The following is a 21,562-nucleotide window of genomic DNA, read 5'->3' on the forward strand; positions in this document are numbered from 1 at the left end:
TGTGCCGCATGTTCAGTCCGATTTCGGCCGTCGGTCGCGCTCGCCAACCCCTCCACGTCAGATGCCTTCCCCTACTGGACGTACTTTTGCTGACCTCCGAGGACGAAGGTAGCCCAGCCCACGCCGGGGAAACTGAAGGCGGCGACCTCTGGGGGTAAGGTTGCAGGCCCACAGCAAGACAATAAAAAGCCCCCGACACTCTCGCCGCAGAACGACGTGAAGCCGATAAACCCCGACACCGAAGAAATTGTGAGCGCCGACATTGATGCTTTGGTGGACGGACAGCCGGAGACAGCGTTAGTCGGCACTGGTGCCGACTTCTCTGTAATGAGTCAGGAACTCGTCCTCCGTCTGAAGAAACTAAAGACGCCATGGACGGGACCCCACATAAGGACGGCAGGTGGGCAATTACTGATGCCTATTGGAAGATGTACTGCTAGAATTAGCATCCGGGATTCTTCTTTCGTGGCCACTCTCATCGTTCTTCCTGTGTGCTGTAAGGATTTGATTATTGGAATGGATTTCCTTAAAGAATACGGCGCTGTAATTAACATTCCGAACCGCATGGTGACGTTTTATAATAGCCCTGGTTTAGTCCATTGCTTATCGCTGCAGCGCAACTCCTTTTGTCTAGCAGAAGACGACGTCGTCATCCCACCTCGATCATGCGCCCTTGTTACGGTGGCATGTGACACACCGTTTCATTGCGAGGGAGTTGCCGACCAAATAACCATGTTGTTGCTTACTCACAGTATCACGGTCGCAAGAGGAATCGTAAATGTCACCGACGGGCGCACTATCTTGTTACTAACCAATTTTAGCACAGAGCGACGGCACCTTCCAAAGGGCACGGCTGTGGCTTATTTTGATGGTGTTGCGGATGTTCGAGGCTGCTGTTCGCTACTCAAAGAAGCACCTACGCAAGGCCCAGCTTCTGCACTCGACGTCAGCACTGCTTTGTCGCAGTACGAACGAGAGCGGCTTCTCACGCTATTGTCGAAGTTCAATAACTGCTTTGCGTCGACGTCCAGCGTCGGACGGACGCCTCTAACGAAGCATCGGATAATTACAGAGGATACGGCAAGACCAATTCACCAGAATCCTTATCGTGTGGCTCACAGAGAACGTGAAGCCATACAACAAGTGACAAAAATGCTGGAAGACTACGTGATTCAACCATCAACGAGTCCCTGGGCATCTCCTGTAGTTCTAGTTAAGAAAAAAGACGGCAGCTTGCGTTTCTGCGTGGTCTACCGAAAACTAAATCAGGTGACAAAGAAAGACGTGTACCCGCTTCCTCGTATAGATGATTCACTCGACAGGCTTCGTCACGCGCGTTACTTCTCTTCAATGGACTTAAAAAGCGGATATTGGCAAATCGAGGTAGATCCGAGAGACCGTGAAAAAACTGCTTTTGTGACGCCAGACGGCCTATACGAATTTAAAGTCTTGCCTTTCGGCTTGTGCTCTGCCCCTGCTGTATTCCAACGCCTCATGGACACTGTGCTTTCGGGTCTGAAGTGGAAAACCTGCTTAGTGGACCTGGACAACGTCATCGTGTTCTCCGCAACTTTTGAAGAACACCTCCAATGGCTTGAAGCGGTTCTGCAGTCCATCCGGTCCGCCGGCCTCACCCTGAAGCCGGAGAAGTGCCACTTTGGCTTCGGGGAACTACAGTTTTTTGGTGACGTAGTCAGCCACGCAGGTGTTCGCCCAGATCCTGAGAAAATTGCGGCCGTAGCACAGTTTCCAGTACCAACCGACAAAAAGGCTGTCAGGCGCTTTCTGGGCCTCTGTGCCTATTACCGCCGGTTTATTGCGGACTTTGCTCGCATTGCGTCGCCGTTAACTCGCCTGACGAGAGACGACGTTGCTTTTGTATGGGGCGGCGAAGAGCAAGGTGCATTCACTGACTTGCGGGAACGTCTCCAGACACCTCCAGTGCTTGCTCACTTTGATGAGACCGCTCCTACATTGCTCCACACTGATGCCAGCAATGTTGGCTTGGGAGCTGTTCTTGTGCAGTGGCAGGAGGGCACAGAAAGAGTACTTGCCTATGCAAGCAGAACACTCTCACGCACAGAGGCCAATTACTCCACAACTGAGAAAGAATGCCTCACTGTAGTATGGGCTGTTATGAAATTTCGCCCATATTTGTATGGCCGCCACTTCACAGTTATCAGCGACCACCATTCACTGTGTTGGTTGACAAACCTTAAAGACCCTTCGGGACGACTGGCGCGTTGGAGCCTACGGCTGCAAGAGTTTGACATGACTGTCAAGTACAAGTCGGGGAAAGGTCATACGGATGCTGACTGTCTGTCTCGATCGCCGATAGAGTCGTCTGCTCCACCCGAAGAAGACTCGGCATTTCTTTGTGTCCTGGACACATCCACCATCACCCAACAACAACGGGACGACCCTGAGTTGCTTGAGCTCATCAATTACTTAGAGGGCAGATCTGCGAAACCGCCTAGAGTTTTCGCAAGAGGCCTGTTGTCGTTTTGTTTGCGGGCCAAGGTCCTCTACAAAAGAAACTTTTCTTCGACTGGGTCCCCCTATCTGCTCGTCATTCCTGCAGCTCTTCGTACGGAAGTACTTCAAGCCTGTCACAATGAGGTGACTTCTGGCCACTTAGGCTACACGAGAACGTTGGCCAGAGTGAAGCAGAGGTACTACAGGCCAAGGCTTAACACCACCGTGAAACATCACGTCCGCACTTGCCTCGACTGCCAGAGGCGCAAGTCGCCTCCGTCAAAACCAGCCGGCCTCCTGCAACCCGTCCAGGTTCCTCGAAGACCATTTGGCCAAATAGGAATGGATATATTGGGTCCGCTTCCTACTTCTACTGCCGGAAATCGCTTTGTTATTGTAGCAACCGACTATCTCACACGTTACGCTGAAACAAAGGCAATCCAGAGAAGCACAGCGGAAGAGGTGGCGCACTTTTTCATGGAGCACATTGTGTTACGCCACGGCACACCAACCGTCGTAATAACAGACCGAGGAACCGCATTCACTGCTGCGCTTTTAGATCACGTTTTGCTGCTAAGTGGAACGGCGCATCGGAAATCAACCGCCTACCATCCACAAACCAACGGATTAACAGACCGCCTAAACAAAACAATTGAAGACATGCTCTCCAGGTACGTGGATGTTGAACATAAAAATTGGGACGACATCCTACCGTATATCACCTTTGCATATAACACGGCGAAACAAGAGACGACGCGCATGACTCCGTTCACCCTTGTTCATGGGCGGGATGTACAAACGATGTTGGATGCTATGCTTCCACATGACTTTTACGATACTGATACGGACGCCGTTGTGTTTACGCAACGCGCAGAAGAGGCTCAGCAACTCGCGCGCTTGCGGATCTGCCAGCAGCAAGACTACGACGCCGGGCGCTATGACCTTCACCGTCGAATGGTAATCTATGACGTCGGCGACAGAGTGTGGGCTTGGACACCCATACGGAAACGAGGCCCCTCCGAGAAGCTGTTAAGGCGATACTTCGGATCCATATCGAGTATTGCGCCGACTCAGTGACGTCACGTACGAGGTCGTACCCGATAGTCCCAATTGTACGCGGCGCCGCACGCACCGTCCTGAACTTGTGCACGTTGTCCGCATGAAGCCGTATGTGAGCGAATAACTATGCGAGAGACCCTTAATTCCGCAAGTGACACTTCTGGTCTAGCATCGGGACGATGCTCTCTTAAGGGGGGGGGGGGGGGGGGGACAAATGACGCGTGCGTCTATTCTTCTATGCAGGCGACAACGAAGATGGGGACATTAACGGATTTCGTCTAGTGGGTCAGTGGGATTCGGCGAGGACGAAGAAGACGTGTCTCTGGCCTGTTCTGTATTTGAACAAGTTGTCCTACGGCTCTTGAACGTCTCCCTGTCTACAGTCCGCGTTGTACTGCGACAATATATTAAAGGGCACATTTTGCGATTAAAGGAAAGAAGTGCCTTAGTTGAATCATTAGGCAAACAGTTGGAAGCACACCAATCCGCAACAGAAATAACATCTTCCTCTAATAATTCACAATCCTGCTCTGATTCTATTTTACGGTAAAGTTTATTAGCGTCAGCGTATAAAAGGAGACGCGAATTACGTAAACGTTCGTCAAGGTTATTAAAAATGATATTGAAAAATAATGTGCCTAAGATCGACCCTTGCGGAACACCGGAAGGTGATTAATATGGCAAAGAGTACTTAGCACCAGCGCGAACATATTTTAATTGAGTTGACAGGTAGTGTTTAATAAGCGTGCATTGGCTAGTACTAATGCCGTAACTCAAGAGTTTATGGATAAGAAGGTCATGAGAAACAACATCAAATGCTTTTGATAACTCGAAGTATACGGTGTCTGTCTTCGGTTAGCAACAGCGGGTCCTGCAGCATCAAAAAAAGAAACAAGGTTTGTTCCCACAGATCTATCTTGAACAAAGCCATGTTGGCACACACTAATCTTACCCTTTAAAAAAAGCGACAGATGTGTAAACATAGCTATTTCAAACACTTTTGCAAACGGAGACAAGAGTGACACAGGGCGATAATTTAATGTCGCTCATCCTGCCACTTTTGTGAACTGGCACAGCTATTGCATTCTCCCAACAATCAGGAAAGACACTTGTACGCAAAACAAGATTAAACATGTGCGCAAGGAGAGGAACAAAAATAGAACAGCCTTTGATAATAAAACTTCGTATGCGGTCGTAAGCAAGAGAATGGTTTGGTTTCAACTTACTTACGGCCACCGTGATATCGTGTTCTGTAAAACTTGAAATGTTGAAGTGGTCATTGAAGCTATCGTGAAAGTCGCCAGAGCTAGGAACATGCGCTATATATAGGAAAACATAGGAAAAATGTTTAGCGAATGCAATGGCGATATTGTCACAGTTTTTAGGAATGCCACGAGATGAATGCTTTATGACATTAATCTCAGCCCGCTCGGAACTGTTCTCTTTTACATAGGACCAAAAACGTTTGGATCGCATTTTACGCGCTCTTCGAGAAACTTAACGTATGCATCACTGTCTCTACGCATTACGCATTTCACCTGGCTTCGCAAGGCATTAAATTTTTCGTACCCCTCCGATGATTATATTTTCTTGAACTTCCTATGGCACTTCAGCTTTTTAGGGAGTAGACCACGTAATTACTTAGAAAACCACGTCGCATAGCGAGCAGGACGAAACTCTTTGCAGGGAATGAAGGCTCCCAAAGTACATTTTGCATTATGAGTAAGTATGCTGACTGCTTTTTTGATATCTGTGGAACAGTACAATTCAGACCAGTCGGCATCATTTCAAATAGCGGTAAAGACCCAGATAGTCACCATTTGGAAAAACAAATGAACGATCAGGCTCGCTCAACACATGAATCGCCATTAGAAAAATTGCGAATTCGAGTGGAACATGCCAATGATCAACAGGAACCAAACCGCAAACAGCAACAGAAAAATCAAAACGCAAAATTTAACCAGAATAAGATCTGAAAGGTTGCCAGCAGAATTTGGAACCGTGTTAAACTGCGTTAATCCAAGATGTTCGATAAAGAAGAACAGCGCATCACAGCGAAGAGATGATAAAGGCACGGATGTCGTTCGACAAGAATCGCAAACGATAGATGGAACATTGAAATCGCCAGCTACCAGGACATTATATTTTGCAACATCAACAACTTTAATTTTATTGGAATATTACCAAAATGGGCATCAAGTGCACCCATTAGAATCGGCAGATATGCGACGAAAAAAGCGCTTTTCTTTCGGACTCACTTTATCGCCATCCTGTAGTGCTTGATGGCCAGCTCCGAGTTCCCGAGGTCCTTCTGAAGATTTGCGTAGTTGTAGTGCACCTTGGCGTTCCTAGAGAGATCTGTGATGCCAGATCTGAAAAAAAAAGAATTCAATGCTTTTTCCATTTCATCAAGTGGGTATTTCTAGGAAGTATAGGCGCACGTTACTCTGCCGTCTTGTATTTATAGTTTCAAGAAATGTCGATGTTGCATTGAAGTAGCTGAAACTATGCGAGCTATTAACCTTATTCACTTTACCCTTACTTTGCCATATCTAACTTAACCCAAGCTTAAGGGTGCGTTTTGTTTGTTTGTTTGTTTAGTGTTTCTACGGCTGTCATTTGTACAGTTGATTTCTATTAGTAAACATGAATTTCTCACCAAATCTCATTCACACCTGCAAGAGTGGCGTATCTCTTTTTTCATGTACTAGCAGCAAGATTTGTGAAAAAGTTTGTTCTCCTTAAATATGCACTGGAAAGTGTAACGTCTTTGAGTTTTCGCCTTTCACGCAAACTAGACACCAGTGCGGGACAAGGTCTGGTTGCAACTGCTCAGCCTGATGCGCAAATTAGCAACTTACAGAGCGTTTGTTTCACTTGAACGACTGTCACCAGTTTCACATAATAAGTCCTATGACGTCGATATTCAAGCTATAGGAATATTTGCTGAGCGGTTGATAATGAATCTTTAGCATTGACAACGAGAAAACAAGCAATGATTATTGCAATTGCCAATCACCTAGATTTAGAGAAAAGCTATATTTTGCAGCCACCAGGGATACAGCAAGGGAAACCAAGAAATGCAAGAAGGGTAAGCAGACATGCGGTCGAATAACCTGCGTGAGGGAGAGGACATGATGTGTTTAGCGGAAGCAGCAAAATACAAACAAAACAGAGAGAGAGAAAGAGAGAGAGAGAGAGAGAAAGTTCACGTGCACAGTTGTAGACACACGGTGTCTATAAGCGCCTTCTAAGTTCCTTAGTTCTAGGGAAAGCAAGGGCGTTCATGTTGTATGATAGCGTGGCCGTGAGCCAAACATATTGTTTGGTTTAATAGGTTTATGTATTTCAGGCCGTCACAACAGCTGTTTACCCGTGAACGTGAGCTAACAGCCATGAGGCCCTTATGAGGACGCTTTAGCTCAGGAGTTGCTATGTAAACACGTGCTTTGGGAAGACTGTTCTAACTCGGCATCCGTAGCAGCAATTGTCATTGGGAGTTTTCGCTGTGAAAAAGAATGCTGTAAATTGTAGTAACTGTAATAAATAAACTTTTTATTTGAAGCCATCAACACTTTTTAGAAATGCCCTAGAAAATTTCCGAACGTTAAAGAGCTCAAGTCTAAAGGTTATGACTCTACCCCAGCAGCGAAATATGGTATCACAATTCCGTGAGAAGCCCCTAATACATCCAAAGTGGACAAAATTGGTGCAGTATACAGCGCCCAGTAATGTACTTGTAATTTGCCACTAGGAATTTTTTAAAATCGTCGTAAGTTCATGTACGCTATACGTATACGACATTTGTCCGCTAGACTTGCTTAAACAGATGCAGTTTACAGGGTGTCTACCAAGTTGACATTTCTAAATTCCCGGAGTTTTCCAGGTTTTCCCTGAGTGCCTTTGCAAAATTCCCTGAGTGATGCAGAAGTATGTGTTACGTCAAGACGGGCTGAAACCATATCGCCTGATACTGTCACTCTCTAATAAGCACATGAAAAAACATCTTAAAAACAACTTAATCCAATTTAAATACTAAGGAGTAGTGTTCATGTTATTCAAAGGGAAGAGAAGGGAGGGGTTAGTAAAATGCACAGCAAATAAAATATCTTCAAAAGAAGTGCAAATGCAGTCGGACATTCTCAAATACAAATAAAAAGGAGACGCATACAGAAGCAAACATTTTCTAATATGAGCTATTTTTATCAATTGATTGCAAGCTCGTTCGTATGACGTCCGAAGTTTGTGGGAAGTGAGATTCTCTTTCAATAGCTGGTGTGTCCACCTCAACTGTCCTGAGATACTATCAACACGCGCACAACGCCTCAGTGTTGCATTTCATTGCTTTAAAGAGTTTATATTGGTCTGGATCAGGAACACCTGCATCTCGGCGCAAGACAACACCCTTGTTTTTTGAGCTCAAGCTCCGTGAAGGAAGCTGCGGTACACTCCCTTTTCCGTTCCTTCATCAATGCGCAGGTCCTTTCTGTTATTGTCCTCCTTCCGCCACTCGTTCGCCTCACGGACCACTTGAAGAATCTTCTTGGTCATTTGCACAGTATACGTCCAATTTTTCGAACTCCCTAGGGGCCGCGAGAACGTCCGAAAGATCGGTCGGTTGGAAAAAAATAAATGCATGTCACTTACTGCCCTTAGGGGCTTAAACCGCCACAGGCGCAATTGAAAACGCTCTGAAGGCCTGTCGGTACACGTATTAGGTATATCGGTGCTCGTACTGTGACAGGAAATACCGGGTGCGCGCGTGTATGATTAAGGAATGCATACTGTGTCCCGTGGCAATAGCCCCTCCCCACGCTTGTTATGCTTCATTGCAATACTTGTGCGTATGCTTCACCAAGTAACGAATTTGTATAGAGGCAAAGCTGACTTTCGGGAACCGGCATTATCCAACGTCCCGTGCTTTCCAAGCTCTAAAGCCAATCGCGAAGACCACAAAGGCGGAGTCCGTACCATTGCTGACAGAAGCGAATTATTTCAATAAAAACGGCGGTAGCCAACGGCAACAAGCTTCATAGCGAACGTCAAAGCAGCTAGGCCAAGCCTTGCCGCAGTGGTGGCTACGGCTGCCAGCGGATCTGCGTTCGAGAGCGCCGGTTCGAGGCGGCGAGGTAATCAAAACGGCAGCGGTGGTGGATTTGATTAATGCCATTTCAGACCTGCGGTCATTGCAAAACGTCCGAAAAATGGGACGGCGAAGAGTTCTTGCGTCCGAAATTTCAGACGTTCTGATGCATTGACACTATGGGGTACGTGGTAGTGCGACGAAGCCGTTCAAATTATTGGGAAGCCGGAAAGTCGTCATCGACTGTACGCTGGCAACTCCTCCAGACGACGACGGGCCGTCAGAGACGATTCATTACGATTCTTGTCTGTTACTCGAGCCAGCATCACCGCGACTTTGGACCCTTTCAACAAAATTACAGCTAATTTTCCCTGATAGAGGCACAAATTCCCTGACATTTCCTTCACTTTTTCCAGACGAATCAAAATCCCTGAGAATTCCCGGTTTTCCCGGTTTTCCCGGTTTTCTCGGTTGGTAGACACCCTGATTTACAGAACTGAGATGTCTGTGTTCGATGCGCAGTTACGAATTTGTAAGCTTCGTGCTACAACTTTTTTGAGCTAGACAATTTTCGGCAATTTTTGTAAAAGGATAATGTCCAAGATAAAAAGTCTGCTTCCATATTGCTAGAGTATAACGTTCCCTCGCAAATAAAACAAATTTATTCGAGATCATTCCATGGATTGTCTCATAAAAGCATTTACGCGTTTTACATGTATTTGAATAGGTGGCATCGGAGCTGGCCCCCTGGCTAAGCTTTTTTTTTTTGTCACACGACGCCTTATCTTGGGAGCTCCCATCTAAGAAGACGGAAATGAATATAAGAAAAACCTTTACGCGAAATTTACTGCACCGTGTAAAACGACGTTTGTTGCGTTTCTAAAGATAAGTACATATCGATTGGTTTTCGGAGCCAGCTTTCTTATTAAGGCGATCGGTTAGCTTTAACAAAATCCTTACACGAAGCGACACGCCTAGAAGAGTGCACCTTGGCAATAAAACACGGTATCGGACTTTTGTAAATTGCATATTTTTACAGATCTCGAAAGAAAGATATTTATGGGATTCATGTCGGAAGAATAGGAACGTTGATACTCGCCGTCACCAATCTAATGATTTGCCGTAAGCTGCTAAAAAGTAGGTCTAATTTAGATGTGAATACTTTCTAACTCAAGAAATTTGATTAATATTTGTTCAAGGTGTCGCACCTTCAATCAGAGTTTATTTTAGCGCAGCCGGTAGAATAGCTAATTCTCTTTCAAAGGCAGCCAACCTTAATCAGCAGTTTCTCAGTGAAGTCTCTTTCGCATCGCGCAAGCGTTTGAACGCAGAAGTCAAGGTAGGTAGCTCGCTGAGGCTTTCTCCTCGCAACGTTAGCTCAATTCCCGCTGGAGGAGAGCACCTGCAGAGATGGCCACTCACTCGAAAAGCGCCTCACGGGAGACCCACACGTTGTTGCGGTCACAGGTGCGAAGGGCGAACACGAGGACCACGACGAAGCAGGAGAGCACGCCGAGCCACCTCAGCATTCGCAGTCCCAGCGTCTGCAGTCGGCACAGCCCTTCCCCGACGAGCAGGCACACGCCGACGCTGCAGAAATGCGCGAGCAGTTTTGCACAGGAAACGCCCAGATGATGCGGAAGAATGCTTGCAAGAGCGGGAAAAGTACGGAGCAATAAATGATGCACATTTTTCCCTAAGTGTGCTGTACCTTCCCGTTCGAAGCAGTGCACAAACATAAAAAAAAGAAGAAGAAATAAAACGCACCCCCTCGAAAGTTATGCGAACAGCGGTCGTCGCGTCTCAATTTGACAGTTTTACTTTTAAAGCGTCCCGGTACGATTGCTGACTATGTTACATTTGTCTGTTCATAGATATGTGTGAATTTCGTCTTGTTGAAACACAATAAAAATTGATTGATTGATTGGTTTTATGCTCGTCTCGAAATGCAGGCACCCCTTCTCACCCGAACTGCTGCGTTGCTTTGTCACGTTTAGTCTTATTAGGACATGTATGCGCACAATGGAATTCCAATGCGCATTAACTCTTCGTATCATTTGCGCGCTTTCCGATATTATTTGGAATGAATGAGAAGAGGGCAAACGGAAGGGCTGATTTTTTTGCTATATGAAGCGCATATATATCCACGCCAAGGAATGTATAAGAAAATGCATGTTTAGTTTCTAATTCATGTACAGAAACGATAAGAAACAGGGAAATGAAAGCGAACGGAAAGGCAATTTGTCCACCGGTGGCACGTCATTATTTTATTATTATTTTAAAGCTGGATATATTTGGCGTTGCTCGTCGGCCACAACCTGGTGCTATGTTGTTATTTTCCATATATTTAAGTTAACGTAGGTAGGTTTACTTTTATAAATAAAATTCTTGCAGCAATGCTTTTCCTTGGATTAACCTACGCATTGTTCTTTAAGCGGAAACATGAAGTTTGTATTTGAAATGCAATGCACTCCACGCACAATCTGTATAGTTCCAATGTTTGACGGTGAGCTTGAACGTTTCTTTGGCATTTTTCTCAACAGCCACAGTTATTAAGGCGCGGGTGCACAGCGATGGGGCGTCGAGGACACGACACTCATGAATACAGGCACACTCGACAAAAAGTAAGTAAATTCCGGAATTTCGCGTTCTGAAAGCACGATATTGACACGTGTACTTATCTTTATCGGGCGACCACGTTTCGCCGCCTAACAAATCTTATCGCACAGCGCGGGACGCGCCTGCATGTATCCGAAGTTTCTGGAAAGTTATCGATGCTTCTACCCGGCTGTCTGTTGTCGCCGAACCTTGTGTTATCTGATTTCATCGCGTGACGCGAATGGTGTAGAACTTTGTGGAAGGCACGCGGGTCCGAACGATTAGTCTGGAACATTCGACGACTGCTCTATAAAAGTCGACGCGCTTGACCCGCAGATCAGATTCGCCGCTTTCGTTGTGCTATAAGTGTAGCCTGTTTTGTGGGCACAGGTTCGCCCAATAAAATCTAGTTTTGCCTTTCACAGTATTGCTGCTGTGTTCTTAAGGTCACCACCACGTGACAATATGATTGCGAGGCGCGCGTAGATGGAGACTCTAGGACAATTGTGACACCATTGGGTCCTTTAACGTGCACGTAAATTTAAGCACGTGGGTTTTCTCGCATTTCGCCACCATCGAGATGCGGCCACCGCGGCCGGGACCGACCGAACCCATGACCTGGAGTTCAACAGCGGAACGCGACAGCCACTGGTCGACCGTAGCCGTTGCATATGCAATGGGAAGTGCGGCTACAGTTACAGGGTGGCATCACCAAAAATGCGCAACGATGTATTTGCGAAAGGACAACGCGACCACAACATATTAGGAATCGCGGCTCAGAATTGAGTGATTTGGCAGACTGGCAAGCGCTTTTGCATTCTAAGATGGAAGTAGCGTAAGGGGTAACGGATCTGAGAAAGAATTGAATTGTGGAGTTTTACGTGAAAAAACAACACTTTCATTATGAGCAACGCCGTAGCGGGGGACTCCGGATTAATTTTGTTTGCTTTAGTTTGTCAAATGCAGCCGCCGCGGTCGGGATTTGATCCCGCGACCTCGTGCTTAGCAGCGCGACACCGTAGCTGCTCAGCGATATTCCGACTACTGATGACGCCTCGAGACAGCAGAGTAAATTTGCAGACGGGCTCAGTTATAAAAAAAAGAAAAGAAAAGGAGAGACGACGAGAGGGCAGAAAGAGAAAAACAGAACTTGAGGCACGAGCACAGGCCGACTACGTACACACACTGCCCTTTCAGAAATTTCACCTGTCTAAGAGAAGCAATACAAAGAGAGAGAGATAGAGAGAGAGACAGACAGACAGAGAGAGAGAGAGAGACAGAGAGAAGAAAAGGCTGGGTTATGCCATCGAGCGAAGGTTCCGGCAATGTATAGAGGCGGCGACGCAATTTCGTGAAAACTCGCCCTCTGCGGTAAGACACCAAAACATAGCAGTCCCAAAAATGATTGAATTGTAATACTGCTTTTCTTTTACCATGTTTACAAATGGCGCTTTTCAGACGCTGTCTGCACCACCGCCGGTTTATACTTTATATACAATTCCGGAAGTCTGAAAACATTGCAGCAGAAGAAACGTAATAAAGAAAAGCAAGAAAAGAGAGAAAAAGCAATCGAACCCTCGTACGTCTGTGAATGCGATGAGTTCAGCTCAAGGCTGCGACGGCTATATTAGATACTTTGGTCGCTGTGTTTCAATGCTCCCACAAAAAAAATGAAATATGCGGAAGGATATTCAGAAGTTTTAAATACTGGAATGCAAATGGCTGTATTTTCGAAAAATTTGCGGATCCGCATTATTAATTTCTTTAGTTCTGCTCGATGCATCCTGTTAATTAAGCGGACACTTACTCACTGCTACACCCTTACTTGCGGAGAACCGTCTACTTGCGTTATTTGGCCCCGTCCTCTATAACGCTTTTAGTTAACATAAAGGTGATTTAGTGGCAAGTTTGCTAACATTTGGAGTAATTTAGGTGCATCATTAAAGTCTAGGGTATTACGTGCCAACCTTCTTCTAAAACTCTGCGTTCCTTTTTGTTTTATTATGTAGCAGGTAAGACATCCTGTTCAACCGACCATCCAGGTCAGGTCGTCTGAGTCATTATCCATTAAACCTGTATGGTTAATATTCTTGAAATATTCACGAGGGTTTCGCTCGTGCGTTATAACTATCGTCTGCCTTATGTGGGTTTGATAGCAAGATCAACGGTAAGCACTTGATACCGTGCTTTCCTGACATGTACAAGAAATATTTTACTATATTCCAGTAAAAGAAATCGAATAAAGCTTCGGTACTCCAATTTCGCATAAGAAGAATTGCTGTCTGGGCGGAGACATCAACCACAATATCAATGCGATAATACCACGCCGTATTAAAATATTTTAGTGGTGAAATTAGTCGTTTATGTGCAGGCTTTGTGGTTGGTGAATGCTACTCATTCAGTTCGTTGTGTTCAACGGATTTTCCGACGCACCAAAAGGTCGCCAAACGCTTCTTTTGTAAAATCGCCCACCTGAGCCGCTGGCTGATGACCTGAAATTGTGGCATCACAAATATTGTGTGCCGCACTTTTCTAATTATTTTATCTCACTGCGCTGGACTACATGTTGAAGGAAAAACAAAGCAACAATCCATGCTGAACAGGTGAACCAATGTATGTGCGACGTATAATTCGAAACGCGTCTTAAAACAAAAATACAATTTACATGGCTAACAATACGGGGCGCCAATGCATAAATATTCATGTGTGCTGTGGATATTATTTGACTGTACATGCTATATGAGTTGAAACAACATACTAAACGCAGTTAAAGTGTGCTGAATTGTCTTGATAGTTGCTGTATTCGCAGCAAAACTCAACCTCCGAAATACTCCTTTTTTTCGTATTGCCACGTTTCACAAGCCTGTAAAGTAATTTTTCGCGGAACTCTCACTTATCACGTGCCCCAGTCGGCTGTCTTCATTTTACCCGAACGTTGGTTACTGTTCGCACTTAAACATATTTCTACACGCATTTGCGTGTCTCTTTGGACTGTGCGCGCGGGCGCCCCAAAAAAGGAAGGCGACCTGCCCCTTCGGCTCGAGCTGTTGGCTGAACTGGTCAACGCTGCAGTTGTTTTATAAATGTGTCTTGTCTGTTCTCTTAGGCATAATTAATTCCTTGTTCGGGAAACATTTTGGTGGATGTTGGCGTTCCCTGTCGTCGCCACGGTGCTCTGCAGCGGCTGCGCCATGCAGCGTTGAGACATCGTACCCGGTGACGACATCTCCTTCACGTCTACACATGCAGTTTCAACTACATCGTGCGTCACGCATTTCAGTACCCGCGATCCTGGCATATTCTCCGGCCAAGACAATGTTAAAGTCGAGCACTAGCCTTAGCATGCAGAATGGGTTAACCAGAACAGCCGCTGGGACTATACCGTAATGCTAGCAAATTCAATACTCAACTTGGGGGGAGGGGGGCACCGCGAGTCCGGTTCCGGACACATGAAGGCGAGCCCTCTAGCTGGAATGTCTTGAAGCGGAATCTCGGTTACTTATTTGGAAACCTTTCCGGCCGCCAACTGACTGCTTGCTACCCGAGTGCAGTCGTTCACTGAATCGTATGTCTTGTACATACAAGTCGTGCTCGCTCTTTGCCGGAAAGCCGACAAGAAAATTGTCGAGATTGACAAAGTAGACTACTTCTTCAAAGAGATCACGGACGATGCGTCCAACTTGATCTGCAACAATGTTCTCGCTATCGACGCCATTGTCCAAGAATACCACCACTTCGAGCTAGCCGAGAGACGCCGCCTCATTCCACAGGTCTCCCTAAAAATCGCTGGCTACCACCTAATTGTGCGTCGAACTTACCACCACACCGCCCTTCCGTAAGAACGCGACGCGTATTCTTCGCCGTGACCTTGAATCTCCCTCCATCTAAGCCCACTTGACCACAACACTGACCAATCAGCCCTCGCCATCCACCTCATTCATGCTGTCGCGTGGCAACAATATGCTAACCTCGGTTTGCCCACTTGCCCTGTCCCCCGACCTGACGCCAGACCCGTGCCGACAGCTGTGTCTGGTAACGACCTATATTCTCCTCCCAGATTCCGCAATCCTTACGAGTGGAGGACTGCGGACGATAAGCCAATCTGCTTGCGTTGCCACCTTTTCGTAACATAAGTGTTTCTTAATGTAACGTTTCTATAACATAGGCCTCAATAGGGAGAATGGGGCATTTGTGCCAAGATATTTAGGATTAATTTTTGTTAGAATCTCAGAATCATCGCTCTAATATTTAGTCCGCAAGACTCAGTCTTTGTTCGGGGTAAAACGTTTCATATGAAACTCTTGTTTTACACTCAAGTTAGGCAATGATACACCATTGAGTGCAAATAAACTGTTGGACTGACATTTCTAACTACCCACCAACACAATTTACGCCTCTAAATGTACTGAAAAAAAAAAGCCAAATAAACCAGCAGGTTGCTCTGTAAGCAACATTTCATATTCTTTGTTAGTTAATCTTAATTTTTAGCATTGTTGCTCTTTGCAAGCTTCCTCGGAAAAAAGATCTAAATGAACACAAACTTTTTGTCCACGCCCGCCTATCTCAAACACCAAAATAACGCTAAGCAAGATAACGCAGGCACACGTATACATGGCCACAGCACGGCTGCACAGAAGCAAACATGCTAACATCGGCTGTTTCAACATGTCTTCACAGTGTTATTTTTTAATAAGTGATGAAAAACACGCCGAATTATCCAAATGCAATATTGCAACATGAAAACTTGCAAGAAAACGACGCACACCACCGCAGGATTATAGAGTACAAAGCAATGATAGCGAAGAAAAGTAAGAACTGTTGACCTGGCGGTCGTCAGGTTAAAGCGCCTCGTATTCTTTAACCTTCATTTTAACATTATTTTAACCTTTTTAATTGCTTTTATCGATTTAACAGATCGAGGTACTGGGAAGGCTTTTTTTTTCGGAACTTTCGAATGAGAAGTATGGTGAATAAAAGAGACAATAAAAAGACGAGTGAAATGAGTACATCGGTTTCGCGCCCCAAATATGCGAAGCCCACTTCTGGCGCGGGATTTAACAGAAGTTAGCTAAAATAACACCAGGATAAGCTAGCAGAGCACTGAGTGGGGCTAGCGTTCCACCAATATGTCACCCTATATCCCGAGTGTTGCAGACAACTGCATGGAAGTTTATGGGTGGAAACTCTTTTTCTTCGTTCCTTCTTTGGCCGCCTTTTTTTTGTCAATCGCAAACTGTGTTCTTCATAAACCTATGAGCCCAAATGGCTAACGAAGGTTATAGCAAAAACAAAACAAAACAAAACAAAGCAAAAGAAGGTTTGAGAGACAGGAGGACCAGCGTTATTTGGCGGCGTTATTTAGTAATCAAGGAATGAATAAATTTCTGAGATCTAAGTAAACACAACCTTTCTTGTCCACGTCCGCCTATCTAGAGGACGCATCGATCGAGTTTCTCACCGATGGGTCCAACATATGGGTCCAAATGGCTAACGAAGGTTATAGCCAAAACAAAAGAAGGTTTGAGAGACAGGAGGACCAGTGTTATTTGGCGGCGTTATTTGGTAATCAAGGAATGAATAAATTTCTGAGATCTAAATAAACACAACCTTTCTTGTCCACGTCCGCCTATCTAGAGGACGCATCGATCGAGTTTCTCACCGATGGGTCCAACATATGGGTCCAAATGGCTAACGAAGGTTATAGCCAAAACAAAAGAAGGTTTGAGAGACAGGAGGACCAGTGTTATTTGGCGGCGTTATTTGGTAATCAAGGAATGAATAAATTTCTGAGATCTAAATAAACACAAACATTTTGTCCACGTCCGCCTATCTAGAGGACGCATCGATCGAGTTTCTCACCGATGGGTCCAACATATGGGTCCAAATGGCTAACGAAGGTTATAGCCAAAACAAAAGAAGGTTTGAGAGACAGGAGGACCAGTGTTATTTGGCGGCGTTATTTAGTAATCAAGGAATGAATAAATTTCTGAGATCTAAATAAACACAACCTTTCTTGTCCACGTCCGCCTATCTAGAGGACGCATCGATCGAGTTTCTCACCGATGGGTCCAACATATGGGTCCAAATGGCTAACGAAGGTTATAGCCAAAACAAAAGAAGGTTTGAGAGACAGGAGGACCAGTGTTATTTGGCGGCGTTATTTGGTAATCAAGGAATGAATAAATTTCTGAGATCTAAATGAACACAAACATTTTGTCCACGTCCGCCTATCTAGAGGACGCATCGATCGAGTTTCTCACCGATGGGTCCAACATATGGGTCCAAATGGCTAACGAAGGTTATAGCCAAAACAAAAGAAGGTTTGAGAGACAGGAGGACCAGTGTTATTTGGCGGCGTTATTTAGTAATCAAGGAATGAATAAATTTCTGAGATCTAAATGAACACAAACATTTTGTCCACGTCCGCCTATCTAGAGGACGCATCGATCGAGTTTCTCACCGATGGGTCCAACATATGGGTCCAAATGGCTAACGAAGGTTATAGCCAAAACAAAAGAAGGTTTGAGAGACAGGAGGACCAGTGTTATTTGGCGGCGTTATTTGGTAATCAAGGAATGAATAAATTTCTGAGATCTAAATAAACACAACCTTTCTTGTCCACGTCCGCCTATCTAGAGGACGCATCGATCGAGTTTCTCACCGATGGGTCCAACATATGGGTCCAAATGGCTAACGAAGGTTATAGCCAAAACAAAAGAAGGTTTGAGAGACAGGAGGACCAGTGTTATTTGGCGGCGTTATTTAGTAATCAAGGAATGAATAAATTTCTGAGATCTAAATGAACACAAACATTTTGTCCACGTCCGCCTATCTAGAGGACGCATCGATCGAGTTTCTCACCGATGGGTCCAACATATGGGTCCAAATGGCTAACGAAGGTTATAGCCAAAACAAAAGAAGGTTTGAGAGACAGGAGGACCAGCGTTATTTGGCGGCGTTATTTGGTAATCAAGGAATGAATAAATTTCTGAGATCTAAATAAACACAACCTTTCTTGTCCACGTCCGCCTATCTAGAGGACGCATCGATCGAGTTTCTCACCGATGGGTCCAACATATGGGTCCAAATGGCTAACGAAGGTTATAGCCAAAACAAAAGAAGGTTTGAGAGACAGGAGGACCAGTGTTATTTGGCGGCGTTATTTAGTAATCAAGGAATGAATAAATTTCTGAGATCTAAATAAACACAAACATTTTGTCCACGTCCGCCTATCTAGAGGACGCATCGATCGAGTTTCTCACCGATGGGTCCAACATATGGGTCCAAATGGCTAACGAAGGTTATAGCCAAAACAAAAGAAGGTTTGAGAGACAGGAGGACCAGTGTTATTTGGCGGCGTTATTTGGTAATCAAGGAATGAATAAATTTCTGAGATCTAAATAAACACAAACATTTTGTCCACGTCCGCCTATCTAGAGGACGCATCGATCGAGTTTCTCACCGATGGGTCCAACATATGGGTCCAAATGGCTAACGAAGGTTATAGCCAAAACAAAAGAAGGTTTGAGAGACAGGAGGACCAGTGTTATTTGGCGGCGTTATTTGGTAATCAAGGAATGAATAAATTTCTGAGATCTAAATGAACACAAACATTTTGTCCACGTCCGCCTATCTAGAGGACGCATCGATCGAGTTTCTCACCGATGGGTCCAACATATGGGTCCAAATGGCTAACGAAGGTTATAGCCAAAACAAAAGAAGGTTTGAGAGACAGGAGGACCAGTGTTATTTGGCGGCGTTATTTAGTAATCAAGGAATGAATAAATTTCTGAGATCTAAATGAACACAAACATTTTGTCCACGTCCGCCTATCTAGAGGACGCATCGACCGAGTTTCTCACCGATGGGTCCAACATATGGGTCCAAATGGCTAACGAAGGTTATAGCCAAAACAAAAGAAGGTTTGAGAGACAGGAGGACCAGTGTTATTTGGCGGCGTTATTTGGTAATCAAGGAATGAATAAATTTCTGAGATCTAAATAAACACAACCTTTCTTGTCCACGTCCGCCTATCTAGAGGACGCATCGATCGAGTTTCTCACCGATGGGTCCAACATATGGGTCCAAATGGCTAACGAAGGTTATAGCCAAAACAAAAGAAGGTTTGAGAGACAGGAGGACCAGTGTTATTTGGCGGCGTTATTTGGTAATCAAGGAATGAATAAATTTCTGAGATCTAAATAAACACAACCTTTCTTGTCCACGTCCGCCTATCTAGAGGACGCATCGATCGAGTTTCTCACCGATGGGTCCAACATATGGGTCCAAATGGCTAACGAAGGTTATAGCCAAAACAAAAGAAGGTTTGAGAGACAGGAGGACCAGTGTTATTTGGCGGCGTTATTTGGTAATCAAGGAATGAATAAATTTCTGAGATCTAAATAAACACAAACATTTTGTCCACGTCCGCCTATCTAGAGGACGCATCGATCGAGTTTCTCACCGATGGGTCCAACATATGGGTCCAAATGGCTAACGAAGGTTATAGCCAAAACAAAAGAAGGTTTGAGAGACAGGAGGACCAGTGTTATTTGGCGGCGTTATTTAGTAATCAAGGAATGAATAAATTTCTGAGATCTAAATAAACACAACCTTTCTTGTCCACGTCCGCCTATCTAGAGGACGCATCGATCGAGTTTCTCACCGATGGGTCCAACATATGGGTCCAAATGGCTAACGAAGGTTATAGCCAAAACAAAAGATGGTTTGAGAGACAGGAGGACCAGTGTTATTTGGCGGCGTTATTTAGTAATCAAGGAATGAATAAATTTCTGAGATCTAAATAAACACAACCTTTCTTGTCCACGTCCGCCTATCTAGAGGACGCATCGATCGAGTTTCTCACCGATGGGTCCAACATATGGGTCCAAATGGCTAACGAAGGTTATAGCCAAAACAAAAGAAGGTTTGAGAGACAGGAGGACCAGTGTTATTTGGCGGCGTTATTTGGTAATCAAGGAATGAATAAATTTCTGAGATCTAAATAAACACAACCTTTCTTGTCCACGTCCGCCTATCTAGAGGACGCATCGATCGAGTTTCTCACCGATGGGTCCAACATATGGGTCCAAATGGCTAACGAAGGTTATAGCCAAAACAAAAGAAGGTTTGAGAGACAGGAGGACCAGTGTTATTTGGCGGCGTTATTTGGTAATCAAGGAATGAATAAATTTCTGAGATCTAAATAAACACAACCTTTCTTGTCCACGTCCGCCTATCTAGAGGACGCATCGATCGAGTTTCTCACCGATGGGTCCAACATATGGGTCCAAATGGCTAACGAAGGTTATAGCCAAAACAAAAGAAGGTTTGAGAGACAGGAGGACCAGTGATATTTGGCGGCGTTATTTGGTAATCAAGGAATGAATAAATTTCTGAGATCTAAATAAACACAACCTTTCTTGTCCACGTCCGCCTATCTAGAGGACGCATCGATCGAGTTTCTCACCGATGGGTCCAACATATGGGTCCAAATGGCTAACGATGGTTATAGCCAAAACAAAAGAAGGTTTGAGAGACAGGAGGACCAGTGTTATTTGGCGGCGTTATTTGGTAATCAAGGAATGAATAAATTTCTGAGATCTAAATAAACACAACCTTTCTTGTCCACGTCCGCCTATCTAGAGGACGCATCGATCGAGTTTCTCACCGATGGGTCCAACATATGGGTCCAAATGGCTAACGAAGGTTATAGCCAAAACAAAAGAAGGTTTGAGAGACAGGAGGACCAGTGTTATTTGGCGGCGTTATTTGGTAATCAAGGAATGAATAAATTTCTGAGATCTAAATAAACACAACCTTTCTTGTCCACGTCCGCCTATCTAGAGGACGCATCGATCGAGTTTCTCACCGCTGGGTCCAACATATGGGTCCAAATGGCTAACGAAGGTTATAGCCAAAAAAAAAGAAGGTTTGAGAGACAGGAGGACCAGTGTTATTTGGCGGCGTTATTTGGTAATCAAGGAATGAATAAATTTCTGAGATCTAAATAAACACAACCTTTCTTGTCCACGTCCGCCTATCTAGAGGACGCATCGATCGAGTTTCTCACCGATGGGTCCAACATATGGGTCCAAATGGCTAACGAAGGTTATAGCCAAAACAAAAGAAGGTTTGAGAGACAGGAGGACCAGTGTTATTTGGCGGCGTTATTTGGTAATCAAGGAATGAATAAATTTCTGAGATCTAAATAAACACAACCTTTCTTGTTCACGCCCGCCTATCTAGAGGACGCATCGATCGAGTTTCTCACCGATGGGTCCAACATATGGGTCCAAATGGCTAACGAAGGTTATAGCCAAAACAAAAGAAGGTTTGAGAGACAGG

General features: G+C 44.9%; 1 protein-coding gene across 1 annotated transcript in view; it reads right to left on the reverse strand.

The window, feature by feature from the left end:
• Positions 1-21,562, reverse strand: part of LOC126517684 (protein O-mannosyl-transferase TMTC1-like) — a 279,424-nt gene that overhangs the window by 60,623 nt on the left and 197,239 nt on the right. The window contains exons 9-10 of the mRNA XM_055064442.1: positions 10,040-10,207; positions 5,793-5,906 (exon numbers count right to left, since the gene is read on the reverse strand). Coding sequence (XP_054920417.1) covers positions 5,793-5,906; positions 10,040-10,207 — 282 coding nt within the window. The remainder of the gene's footprint in view (positions 1-5,792; positions 5,907-10,039; positions 10,208-21,562) is intronic.

This window comes from Dermacentor andersoni, chromosome 11 (genome assembly GCF_023375885.2).
Source record: "Dermacentor andersoni chromosome 11, qqDerAnde1_hic_scaffold, whole genome shotgun sequence".
Classification (NCBI taxonomy): domain Eukaryota; kingdom Metazoa; phylum Arthropoda; class Arachnida; order Ixodida; family Ixodidae; genus Dermacentor; species Dermacentor andersoni.